The sequence below is a fragment of the Ammospiza caudacuta genome, chromosome Z (assembly GCF_027887145.1).
Source record: "Ammospiza caudacuta isolate bAmmCau1 chromosome Z, bAmmCau1.pri, whole genome shotgun sequence".
Lineage (NCBI taxonomy): Eukaryota > Metazoa > Chordata > Aves > Passeriformes > Passerellidae > Ammospiza > Ammospiza caudacuta.
In genome coordinates this window covers 48751852-48765919 of record NC_080632.1, presented here as the reverse complement: position 1 = coordinate 48765919, position 14068 = coordinate 48751852, and the positions used below count along the sequence as shown (strand labels likewise).

The following is a 14068-nucleotide window of genomic DNA, read 5'->3' as shown; positions in this document are numbered from 1 at the left end:
CTATTAATATTTATCTGGAGCCATCTTGGTTTGGAGGCACAAATTGATGAGTAGGGGGTTGAAGTTTTTCCTGTTAACTACTAGCTTAGCAACCCTGTTTGTTATCAGTAGATCAATTCTATGGTAGCAAAATACTGTTGTTTTTAGTTTTCCATTGCATTCCTATGAATACTTAGTTTGGCAGTTTTAAGTTGCAACCATGTAGGTATTTCCCCAAATTATACACTGAGAAGATGTTGATTTCTTGAGATTAGTGCATAATGCCAACTCTTGCAAGGTGTCATGAATCATCCTACAAATGTTTTCTTAAAAACTTATAAAATAATTAATTAACAGGATTAATTAATTATTATTATTAACTTCCTGTTTATCCAAAGTATTTTTTAAAATCTAAAAAAATTTCAGACTCTTCCCCTTCCTTTGCTTTACTTACAATTGCTTTTGAATGGTGATGTTAAACAAAAAGCTGAGAATTAATACCACAGTCATTTTTATGGATATAATTTTTATTAAGAGAGATCATAATAGTTTTGTAAGTTAAATAGCTTGATTTCTTAAATGCATAATTTTGCCAGAAATTATCATAATGACATAATCTTTTCTAATTTTTTTTTCCAAAGAAGCAGAATGTTTACAACTTGCTCTTGCTATGTATGGAAATGGTTGCATAAATGTGATTTTTAAAAAATAGGTGTTATAATCAGTAGACTTACACAGTAGATATGGCATTTTTTATTTTGTGTAAATTTATGCAAATTATTATGCTCATTATTATTATGCTTTATTTAGGGCATTGATGTATGTATTCTTTCCCCTTAATTATTGTAGATCTGAATAACTCTACCAGATCTTTTTTCCCTGTGGAATATTTGAATTTAAAGGAAAATTTTCAAAAATCCAATTCTGCTAAATGGCCTCTACCAAGCTGCAAGAAAGCATTCAGAGTTTTTGAAGGTAAGATTTTTAAATTTTGCCTGAATGTCATTCCAACTCAAGTGTAATATTTGAAAATAAGACTCTGATTAATACGTGCCATCGGCAAACAGACAGGTGATCCTTAAAGTAGAGATGAGTTTAATTCTCCTGGGTGATTCATACACAGTGCTCTGAATCTGAAGATAAACTGCAAACTGTAAAAAGACAATTGTGCTTGTACCCTTTAATTTATTTTTGAATCTTTAATTCTGTACACATTATCAGGATAGTTTTGTATAGCTTCCTTCTTAGAAAATTGTCTGTCTGCATAGTGGAATAAAAAAAATTACTCTAGGAGAAAAGTTGCTAGTTCTGAGTGTGGTAAATAAAGACCTATCAAAAAAAAAAATCAGAAGAATCAGACTTTTATAAAAGAAGTCAAATAAAAATTTTGAATGATATATATTATTCCATATATAATACATACAAAATACAGTCATGGGTATGGGTGTTTTCATTTCATTTTCTCTTTATTGTGAAGAAAACTTAAGTTTTCTTATGAAGAAAACTTAGGCTCTTGTTGCTACTTTAACACTAAACATTTTCACGTTTAACTGATCATGAACTGAACAAATTTAAGCTACACCATCTAAATGCAGGATTCACTGTTTACCCATATTTCCCTGTTTTCAGTCTAATGGCCTTTCTTCACCAGGCCTCGTGTAAATTTACTTGTAGTTACTTGTATACACTTTTCATAATGCTAGCTAGCAGATATGCTTTTCCTGTTTGCAGGAGCAGATGGCGTCTAAAAGTATGTGGGAATAAAAGGAGTTGCATTTTATATTCCTTGTATAAGTCTACCCAGGCCTTTGTAAACGTGACATTTGATAAATTCTGGAACTCCACTTATAAAATCATGTGTAGTAATGTCATAATTTGGTACTGATAATATCAAGAAATGTTCTTGGCCATCAAAAATAGCAGGCTTGAGAAATTTGAGAACTCATAGATTATCTTTGGTATTATTCAGAGAAAAAACTGTTGGCAGGACAATGAGGACAAGTACTTACTTTCTCTAACAGGAGTTAATACAGTATGAGTGTTAATGCTGGTCTTATTGATATATTTTAATGTATATTATGCATGTGACATAGTTCCTTTATGTTTTGTAGTCTTATACAAATTATGCCTTTCATAAATATCTTTCTCAATGCTAAGCATTGTACAAAGCATAAATAAGTAGAAATAAAAGAAAGATCTGGAGACATCATAAAGTTTCAGTATTGTTACACCTGAAAATTTGCCAAAGATAATTTTGAGTGCTGGAATTATGTGTCTCCAAAGTATAGCCTAAAGGTCCCACACTAAATGGGAACATGGTTAAATCTAGTTAATGAGACACACAAACCACAAAGCTGTCTGAAACTTTGTCTTTGCATTTCTCAATAAGAGGATTGCTGCCTTGTCTCTCTTCTGACTTTTTATTTCAGTAAAAACTACTGCAGGTTTGTGTGCTTTCAAAATGAAAATATATAGTATTTTCTTCCTGGACTGTTCATTTGGGCTTATATCTAAATTGTACTTGGCAACACCTAAAGTTCTATATTTGGTTTCCATAATTGGTTTTGTTTACTGGCTCAGGACACTGCTCAAACTTAACAGGCATAAAATGCTGAGAATAGTGGCAGCAAAAGTCTTCTGACACCATATTAGATTCCATTGCAAAGGGAAACCCTGATACCACTGAGATCTGAAGGGATATAGAGGGTACTTAGATTAATTTTCTTTCAATTAAGAACCTAATAGCCTAATAAGATGATATAATTTCAGAAGTCAAATATAAAGAATGGGAAGAGGAATAGGGTGGGTACATGAGTAGAGTGACTGGAGTGAAAAGGGATGTCATTACAGTGCTTAGAAAGCAATGAAATTTTGCAAATTTGAACATGAAAATAACCACCTCTGTATAGGAGTGCACTGTCAAATACTGCAGTACAATACTGCATTGGCAAAGAAGAAATTCTGCAGCCGTGTTAGAAATACGTATGTTCTTTCACTTTCATATCCAGCAGGTCCAGTGTTCATGGAGTATCTGGAAGCTCTTTTCATATTATTCCAGCTTTCATTGTGACAAAACCTCTTCCACAATATCATTTTAATACCACAGATGTAAAAATAGTATACCTTAGCCAGTAAATCACTCATTAGATATGCTAGATAAAATCAGACCTCAGAACTAGATTGGGATATGAGGAGACAAAAGTTACTGTTAGGAAGTTTAGATTATATACAAAATTTATCAGGTTAACTAATTTTGACTTTATGAACATTGCAGGACTGCTAGATAAAATCAAGCACTTCTTTGTCCTTACTTTTTTTCCTGAACTTATTCACTTAGCCAATTATATTTGGTAATCTACATGTGAGTTTTCTTTCATATGAGATTTTCCATAGGCAATGTAGAATTATCTTTAATAATACAAACAACCCTAACTTTTCAGTTCTTATACAAAAAGAAAGAAACCTCAGCACTGCAGCACTTTTGAGCTTTACACCGATGAAAATTGCTCCAGATTAGTTTGCCCTTGTATTGCACTGTATTTTTTTCCAATAAAATAATCAACAGAATTCCCACTTGTTTCATAAACATTGCTTATGGTATTGCTGTCTACATGGTGTTTGGTCAAGGATAAGTTAATGATTAAATGAAAATGCTGTTCACGAAGGAAAGCAATTCTTCTTTTCCCATTCAGATTTTTAATACATGGAAAAGTTAACAAACTAATTTTAAATTCCATAAAATATCTTCTGTTTCATATGAGATAAAAAAAGATACTATATTAGTTATTCTTTTGAGTACTGACAACTTCAAAAAATCACAATTTCACAATAGAAATAACATCTCGATTAATTATTTTCTTAAATAGATTTTATAACAGATAAATAGTGTAGTTTGAACAGAAAAGTTAAATAGCAAGCACACTCAATTGGATCTTATTATGATATATCATAATTGAATAACTTAAGTGTGGTCTTTGTATGCCATTAAAGTGGAATTGCATTCTGTAAGAGCTGTACAGTCACAGGAAGTTCATCAACAAAGGGTAGGTCCCCAACAGTAATTTGATACAGAAATGTGAGCTAAAATAAGAGATTAGAATAATTTAAATTGCAAATATGATACTTAATTTGACATTGACTTTGGTGTAATCAAGTTAAGAAATTAAAAATGACTGAGACATTTAGTACACTGTGCCTAAAAGTGTTATTTCTAAAGCTTTTGCATAAATCTGATTATTTATCCTGACTACTTTATCCTTTATCTCTGCAATTATCTATTGCAGAGATAAAGGATAAAGTAGTCAGGATAATGATGATTGCATTGTAGATAGATGCTGGCTGCCTGCATGTAGAGTAAGGTTGTAGAGATGACTCAAGAAAAGTAGAAGTAGGTGGTCAGAACTGCAGAAGGGGATTATGGAACCTCTGAGTTACAGCCTTTGGTTAGTATTTGGAATCATAATTATTCCTAGGCTAATAGGAATCCCCTCCATCTGTTAATGTTGCTGATGTTTTATATAAAACTTGGCAATTAAATTGAAAGTCTAGTTAAAAATAGAATGTTTGTTTCTATCTTTTCAAATGTTTAATCTAGAAAACATTCCTCCAGTGTTGTATACAATGAAATCTGCACAGATTCTTTCCTCATCTCATGTCTTTAGGTACTTAATAAAAATATTGACTTCTGCATCAGGATTGCAATAGAGTGTTTTCCAAGCCTACTAAAACCTGGTGGAAATTGCCATCACTTCAGTAGGTCACATCTGCTATGACCTTTTATGTAATCATTCTCTAGAGAAAATGGTGAACCATTTCCTTTAGAGAAAGCTTTTAATAATGCCAGTTGGTAAATTTCTTTGTATCTCTGTCTTTAAAATAGGGGTACGATACTAAAATTTACTTTCTTGATTCAAGATTCTTCTTATCGTGATTTCAGTTTGATAGGCAAAAAAGGAAGGATGTTGGAAACAAGAAATGTACAAGTTTTAAGTTAAATCTTCCTTGTTTAAAATAACCAAATAAAGTGATACTGGTTTTCAAGTTCAGATAAATGTGATCTACTGAGAAGAAACAAGACGGGTGTTACTGAAAATAGAAGGTGCAGCGTTTCATTTTAGCTATAAAGAGTAATACTGGCAGAAGACTCCCAGAATAATCCTTATTTTGGACTATTCTTCTCAAGTTCTTCTAATCCATCCCATCAGGGTCACCCAGAGCACATGACTCAGGAACGCATCCAGCTGGGTTTTGAATATCTCTGGAGAGGAAGGCTGTACCTCCCTGGGCAGCCTGTTTCAGTGTTCTGCCACCTTCAACACAAAGTTCTTCCTCACGTTGAGGTGGAACTTCTTGTGTTTTAGCTCATGGCCATTGCTCTTTTCCCAGTCTCTGGAAACCACTGAACAGTCGGGCAGCATCCTCTTGAAACCCACTTTTGGGATATTTATATATGTTATTGATCTTCCCTCTCAGCCTTCTCCTCTCTAGACTAAATGGTCCCAGCTCTCTCTGCCTGTCTTCACAAGATTCCTCAGTAGGGCTTGACAAATCACAAAAAGTTAATTTGCATACATCTATTTGTCACAAAATGCATTTGCGATCTGCAGTCTTCACATAAATTGAATTTTCTGCCTAAAAAAGACACACTTCACTGGAAAGTGTTTTCTCAGTGTCTGCTAGGCTTATAGTACACTAATATAGAAAAGACAGAATCCAAACCTGCTGGATGAGTGTCTTAGGTCAGCTCCACTGATGGCCACTTTGTCATTTTACTGATTTGTCAGCACTTGGGCCCTAACTCTTGTACCCATTTTCCTTGCCCACAAGTTCTGTCAGCTCCTGCTGGTAAAAAATGCAAGACTGATTTCTTGATTCCAGAGTCCCCCTTGGGTCCCATGGAGCGGCTATGCACTAAATAGCCTTTATGCTTCTCCTTCTGCATCTTGCCAAGTAGAAGTCAATCTGAAAGGAAAAGAAAACGGAAGGGAAGGTTTAAAATTAAAAGGTCTTTGCTACAAAGAAGTTTTAAACTTCAGCTTCATGGCTGCCACTTCATTCCCTGTTACTTTGCCAACAGTGTTAGAACTAAATATTGTGTATCAATAGCCTTGTTTATATTTTAATCTGTTTTGCAGAGGCTGTTCTTTAGGGACTCCTTCAGAGCCACATTCTCATTGAAAAGGATGTTCCAGTCCTTTCAGGAAAGTAATTTACTACTCAGAAATTATGGTTACTGATTTGTCTCTATTGGTTCATCAATGCACTGGAGGGAATCAAATTCTGTCTAATTTGTATGTGTCATCAGGATTGCTTGTTTCCATTTAACCATGGTACTATAAGCTACCAATATTCCTGGTGTGGCAGGAATATTGGTAGCTGTAATTATGCAACACTAAGGGTTGTGCTAGAATGGCCATGGCAAAAAGGTATACTGTAGCCTTTCCCCATTTGACATGTCCCTGAATGGATGTTAGATTGGCATCTTTAGTTCTGCTTAGGCAGCCAAGTGTTCATGCTGGTCAGTGAGACAAACTAAGAACATCTTGGACCTCCTATGGAGCCATGGCCCACAGCTGTACCAGAGAAACCCAAATTACCTTGTAGGGGTGTTAGAGGTATCAGGGTTTTCACTCTGCAGCTTACAATTCCTAAAAACTTTTAAGGTCCTTTTCTAAAGATGCTTGATAAAATATAGCTGTGTTCAGGATAAGAGGGAAAGTCCTTTGAAGCATTAATAGCCAGTTAAAAGATGCCAAACAAAGAATACAAATATATGATTATTTTTTCTCGCTGAAGTTATATCATATGGATCCTGTATGGGTCTAAGTTACAGCTCATATTATCCAGCGTATTTTTTACAAGATATGAAGATGTAAGATTTGCTTACAGTATGAAATATTTGGGATAATAAAAATTAAAACCAAGTGCAATCAGTGGCAGGAGACTGTCTTGGAACGTAGTGTTCTTCAGCAATGTTTACATTGTTTTCTTTTCATCACAAAACAAGGTAGTTAGCAGGAAGGGTACAGAAAAGATAAAAGAGAAAGTCAGTTTTAAATTGTTTCCTGATGAGGATTATGTAAATAGACTAGAATACTTCACACAAAGAAACAAATTACTAAAAGAGGGGGGATGATTGCGGTAATTAAGATCAGGAAAGGCATGACAGAAGTGTATGTATGCTGCTGTTATTCACTGTTTCATAATAAAAGAACTCTGCAAAAGAACTAAGAGACATTAAATAAAATTATCATTACCCCAAAGCATGGGTTCAAATCATGACAGATTCTTGTTCCTGTTAAACTCAAAGGTACCACATTTGTCTGCAGAGATCATGGAAATGCAAGTCCCTGGCACTGAGAGGGAAAAGTGTTGCAATATGCTTGCCTTGTGCTTACTTTTTTTCAATCCTGATCATTTCCTCATAGTCTGACTTGTCAGGAAAAGAATGATAGGGTAGGAAGACCTTTATACTACTCAGTATGCCTGTTTTATATGTTCTGCAGTTTGATAAAATAGTGTCTTTCATTATGATTTTATTTAAGCCATCATAAAAGGGTTCTATTTGATTTGTTTATTAAATAAGATCACATAAATATTTACTATTTGCTCTCTAGAGACTACTGAAAACAATACATAATCTTTGTTTAACCACGTTGGGTAAACTTTAAATTATTATTTTTTTAAGTGGTAGTCTTTCATTACAGAATTTGTTTAGAGCATAAAATATCTCTTGATTTTAATATTTATGTTTTGTGTAAAGTTCTGCTGTGATTAGTTCAGGTTCAGATTGGTCTCTATGAACAAGTGAAAGGAAAGATGCCTTTTTACTTCACCAGTGACAGGAAATAGCAAGTATTTTTTATGTGTTTTAGTGGAAGTGGAGAATAATCCTTGCCAGCTAGGCCAAGAAGAATAGGGAATAGGAAAAAAATGACTATATTATATTCTTAATTAGCTGTTAGCTATACTGTTACTGTTAGCTGTTAACTATTATGTTTAATAGCTGTTAACTATTATGTTTAATAAATTTTATGTTGTGCATTCTTCCCCAGCACTGAAATGCATGACCTAGAGAGCAGTTTGTTCTCATGTAACCATTACAGAGTTTCAACTCTGCTGGTGTAAATACATCTTAAATTAAAAGTTAAGTTTGCCTGGTGTTCAGTCCGTTTATTTGATACCTCACAGAAACTCTGTTTGCTACATAATAATTTTTGGTTGCTAATAGATGTATCAGTTGGCTTCATCGCTGTCAATGAGTGGATAGGGAAGAAAAAAGGACAGCCACATACAGTGTTTTTCCTGTCTAATATGCAGTGATTATTACTTCATACACCTGTACCAGTGACAGATAACTCTGTACCCATTCCAAAGCTGGACATAAGCAAAAATTCACTTTGATCTTGGAGTATTTATTGGACAGAAACCTGACAAGAGTTTTGGAAGAATGTGGTGCTTGCACAGCATAATTGTAAAAAGATAGACAACATTTTTTAGGCAATACAGAGTTGTGGAGACCCTTTAAAGTGGAAACAAAAGCTGACATTTTGATTTGATTTTGAAGGACAAAAGAAGAACCATGAAAGCATTCAAGGTGATGAATGAGAATAATAAACACTAAAATGTGATAATATTTTAATTAGTCTAGAGTCAGACTAGTCATACCATCTTAAAGAAGCCAGAGATTTGCAAACAACAGAGCAGATTCAGGAGCTTTGATGAATGTACTTACTGAGTAGATAAAATTGAATGTTTGAAATTGCATCAGGAAAAATCAGAGATAAAAACCATTGCACAACTAAAAAAGGACTAATGGAAGGAATTTTTAACAGTTCATAAGCATTTTCTTTTTATTTCAAATGACTTCTTTCTAGTTAACTTTTTAATAAACCTGCTTTGTGAAAATTTATCTTTAATTTTATGTTGAACAACTATGAAGGCTTTTTAGACAGCTCATTCTGTGAAGTCTTGGCTAACTTCCTAAAAACTGGTTAAGTACTGTCATCATCAGAAAACTTTCAGTTCAGAAAAACTGTGCCAGCTTTCTAAAGATACAATCTTGTACTTTGAATTTTTTCATTATCCGGAGGAACATTTCTTTTATTTGCTCAGATGGGAAATAGAAATTTTGAGTATTGACAATAGCTAAAACTGAACATGCCTTTTTTAAAGACAGATGCATGGGTCCAAGAAAGGTAATTCACTAGTTTCTCCAGAGAAATTATGGGACTCGTGTTGCCAGATTTGCAGATGAACTGAGCCATGTCTTACAGAGGGGCGTGGTGAGGCATGCCTATTACGGGTATTCCTTCTGATCTCTGCCATCACACTGCCTCTGTCTTAGGAGAAATAGGGACAATTCATTAATTTATTTTAAAGAGAGTATTTGCATTATTAGTATCTACTTTTATCACTGACACTGGCTTAAAACATTAAAGCCTTAAGCACTGAAATGGTTTTAACAGTAGTTACAAAACTCTGCAAAGTATTTTGTTAAATCATCATTAGTATTAAATAGTATGCTTAGAAAAAAATACAGCAATCATGCAGGTTACAAAATAAGAATCTAGAGAGAATTAAGCATCATGCCAAGTAGCATTCGCATCAAAGACAAGAAACAATATGACATATTTTTTTAATGCTATTCTGTACTTATTCAGTCATCTCTTATTATATAAGAAGTCTACCTATCAATATCGATAGTGTTTGCTTCTCTATATATTGTGCGGTAGCAGTCTGTACAAACAGAGCCTAAAGGGATGTAAGTACTTAGTGAGGGAAGAATGAAGCTAGAGGTAGCCAATGCCATTACAGCAATATGACACAAACAGGGGAAGGCTTTTGTGATGATAACTTAGCAAGAGTTGCTGGCAGCTGAAATACAGTATTTGGTCATCTGGGAAGATGACAAATACAACATGATGTACAGAAACGTTCAGTAGTAAAATGTAGGAACAGCAGGAGAGAGATGAATGATGTTGATGATGAGTAAGAGATTAGATAGAATGGAAGAGAAGCAGAAAGTAGATTAAAAATAAGATGAAATCTCATTGAATTAGAATATTCAGAATACTTTTTAAAATTTTTTTTCATATAGATTATTGATGCACATAACCACAGAAGCAGAAACAACCTCAAGTTGCTGTTTGAAATTCCCTGTTTTTTATTGTCTGCATGGTCATGGTAAAGAAAGAAATTGTCCACAAGTTAAATTCACTGTTAAGATACAATTTATTTACAAACAAATGTGAACAAAAGTCATTACAACTCCCCCTCCTGAAGGCAAATGTATTAAAATTACTATAATTGTAATTTGTATGTCATCAATATACATGTACAAGTCTTACCTTTAAAATCAAAGTAAGACATTTTATGGTCTAGAATGTGTGCAACCTATGCATGTGGATCTCTATGACATGCATGAGACCATGCAGCTTCATTCCTTGATATGATTCCTCAGCTGTTACATAATATTCTGACTGTTTGGTACTTTTTGTGTTATGATTTGGGGGAAGAAAGAAAAAGCAAACAGGTAATTCACCTAGTTACTTAAAACCAAAAAAGATCTGCATCCTATCTTCCAAAATTCCTTCAAGTCTCCCAAAGTCAAGTGACTTTTACACTGAGATATGTGAATTAATTACTCCCATTTTAGTACGTATCCTCGCAGTTGAGCTAGCCAAGTGGCTTCTATTTGTGAGTATTGATAATTATAGAATAATCACAGATGATTATGTTTTCTGTGATAATAATCATAGGCTGAGCATGTTTTCTAAGGTCATTATGCCCTCCCACAGTCCTCTTGTTTCTTGATTCCGTTATTTTCAGGAAAATAAACAGCCCAAGAGAGAAAATATGAGTTCTACTTTTTCTTTGAATTTCTGAGAGGGACTGGACACAGTAGCTATTGAATAATTTTCATAAAATTGGTAAATAGATTTCTTATTTAATAAAGAGTGAGATATTTAGTTATGCAGAATAACCAATGCAAAATGTGTATGCATGCATTTAATGTGGCTTTATGGCTTTTGGCATTAATTTTCAAACTTACTCATTTTCTTTTCTCACAATCTGCTTATTTTTCGCAATATACAAGCTAACTTCATGGGTTCATATTTTAATTTGTAAAAGCTGAATTTTTTATCTATAAAATAGCAAGAGGTAACTGTCTTCCAACTTTTTATCTCTTTATTTGCTTAGTATTCTGAACATCACTGTTAACTGGTAAAGTGATGCTGTATTTTTTTCTTAGAATTCAAACTAATAGTAGGAATGTGCAAAAAACTTCACTTATAAATAATTCTCACTGAAATCTGACAAGCTGTATTTGAATGGAAGAAGATCTTATATTTATTTTCACTCTAGAGTAAAACCACCAAATTTGTCAAGTGAAAATAATTGTAATTGTGATGGAATGCAATTTACAGTATTTCACAGAGGAAAAAGTCCAAATGAAAAGTTGTCACTGTCCTAAAGGCCTGAGAGATGTTAATTTAAGGTATTGGCCATAAATGATCCAAAGAAATGCCAAATTCAAGTATGGCTTTTATGTATTGATTTGTAATCAATGACTTTAAATTCTGCATTTATTTTGTTTACACACCTCTGAAGAAAAACTCTGAGATTAGCTACCAAAAAAATTGTACCTATAATTTTGAAAATAATATGGGAAGTTAGAGTTGTATGAAATAAATATTTTTAAGAACTGTTATTGCCATTGGAACCTCTATTCATTGTTTTAGTTGGGGTTTTTTATCCTTTCCATTTTGTATATTTCTGGTTCATTTTGTTGTATTCTCTTCTCAGATCCCCAAAGGATTTATAAAGTTTTAAGAGAGGGAAGATTATTCTTAGATATAAATCCCAATAATTTTGCTAATACCCAACAGCAAGAAGCATTGTTTGGCTGGTGCTTGATTCTGTAGGACTGACGTTTTTGCAAGCCTTTTGTTTTGACAAATGACATGTACATCAGTGACACTTCCACAGTTTGGGATTTCTACATAGTTTTGTCTGTAGCATGTTGTTCTTCTTTTTTGTAATAAATGCCTTAAGAAAGTCACAAAGCAGACATCTAGCTGTAACAGTGGTTCCCAGCTCTGCCTTATGGAAAGGAGTGTCCCTTATGGAATCAAGTCTTGTGTCCCATATGAAAGGCTTCAGGACATGGCATTTTCAGATTTTCACAGTAACTGATTGCTTATCTAGACTCTTTCAGATAGGGGTCTTTGACACCTTTAAAAAGCAATATCTGTGTGTTTCTCACTAAATTGCCTGCATACAACTGATTTATTCATGTGCAGAGGCCATCAGTATCATATGCACAGTGAGTTCAATAAATCACATTTTAAGCATGCACAAATTACTGCTTAAACACAACTTACCTCTCTGAGACTGCAATAGAATTTAACACTTAAACCAAAAGCCCAGCAAAAGTCTATAACTGGTAAGACAGACAACATAGTGAAAGTAAAAATGGTTTCAGGAAAGGAAAGTACATTTCGTACTAAGGTACAAATGTACCTTAAGTACATTTTACATCCAGGTTTTCTAGAGCCCAACAGCTGTCAAAAAGTAGGATGTGGATTTTGGGGATGGAAAGAAAAGGAGAGATGTTTAAGCTGTCATGTAAGTCATGGTTATAAGGTGCTGGCAGCCAGCAAGAGACCACAGATAATATTAGAAGGGCAAGAGGAGTGAAATATGCAAGGAAAGCAGAGAGAAAGTGAGAGGAAAGTAAGAGCAGGATAGTGAGGGAGGTTTGGAAATATGATTTTGCTGTGGAAAAGGCCTTGGAAGATGATAGTAGAAGTTTTAACATAGGAAAGCTGAAGGTTCTGGTATGCATCCTGGAGAAAGAAAAGTTTGTAATTTGATATGACTCTCTCTAGATAAGAAGACTTCTGAGACAACAGGTGTGTGGAGCTGAAATAATGAGGCAAGAGGGTGGTAAGGTTCAAGCTTTTCATGCAGAAGAAGTGGATCTCTGGATCTGAGAAGGATGGTGGTTTCATTAAAGGGCCTTAGTTTGGGGAAGGAACTGGATATTTTGGGAACTTGAATTTCAGTGGAGAGCTTGAGACTGAAAGCTTGGGGCATGAGATGAGAAGTTAATGGGACATGCTTGCAGTCATTCGCACAGAATAAGTGCTGCTCTCTCATAAACCTTTCTAGCAATATATGATTTTTCTTCCTTGGAAATACAAATCTCACAGCTCATCTTAACTAGAAAATCTTGCAATTTAGCTATTATGTTAGCCTAATCAGAATATAATGCCTCTTAATGTGCATATGGGAGAAAGCTGGCATTTATGCAAGAAGTTTGGGATGATACCTTGTTTGTCAAAGCATGAAAGCAACATAAAAACACCTGTATACTTGAAAAATTATAGAATACTTGGAAATTTTTGTTCTTTTCCTCCATGCTCTCATCAAGTCTGCAGGTGACAACAAATTGGAAGACTCAGTGGTGGGGCTGCTATTCAGACAGGACAAGAAGTTGGAGAAATGCAGGTGCTGCATCAGACAAAGAGCCTTTTGCCAGGCACCTCAAAAAGAAAAACAGACCCAAGAAGGAGATGGAAAATACAGTGTAAAAGAGCACATAGCAACTCAAACTGAGACCTTGTCAGAATGACACAGTGGTCTGTGTAAAGTGATACATATACAGCTGGTAAAATTTATAGTGATACTATATTATTCACTTCACTAACGATAGTAAATTTGAACTTGACAACTAACAGTTCTTTTGATCTGTGACCTGGAGACAGCAACAGAACACATTTTCATCAGGCCTGCAGAGAACAGCAAAGTTAGGGAAAGATTGATAGACTCATCACAGGGCTACCATTCAGAGATACATTGACAAGCTGTAGAAATGTTCTGGAAGGACTCTGAAATTCAAAAAGGACAAATGCTGAGACCGGCACCTGGGAAGGAAGAGCCCTTGGCAATGAGACAGGTTGTGCACTGAAAGCCTGAGGACAGATCTCTGGAAAGAGCCTGGGCATCCTGGTGGAGAGCAAGCTGTGGGTGAGCTGGAAGTATGCCCTGGCAGTGAAGAAAGCCAGCGGCATCCTGGGCTTTG

The 14068-nt window shown here is 34.6% G+C and overlaps 1 protein-coding gene across 1 annotated transcript in view; it reads left to right on the top strand.

Moving 5' to 3' along the window:
• The window catches only part of RNF180 (ring finger protein 180), a 62260-nt gene that overhangs the window by 44889 nt on the left and 3303 nt on the right, over positions 1-14068 (top strand). The window contains exon 5 of the mRNA XM_058824231.1: positions 829-954. Within this exon, the coding sequence (XP_058680214.1) occupies positions 829-954 (126 nt within the window). The remainder of the gene's footprint in view (positions 1-828; positions 955-14068) is intronic.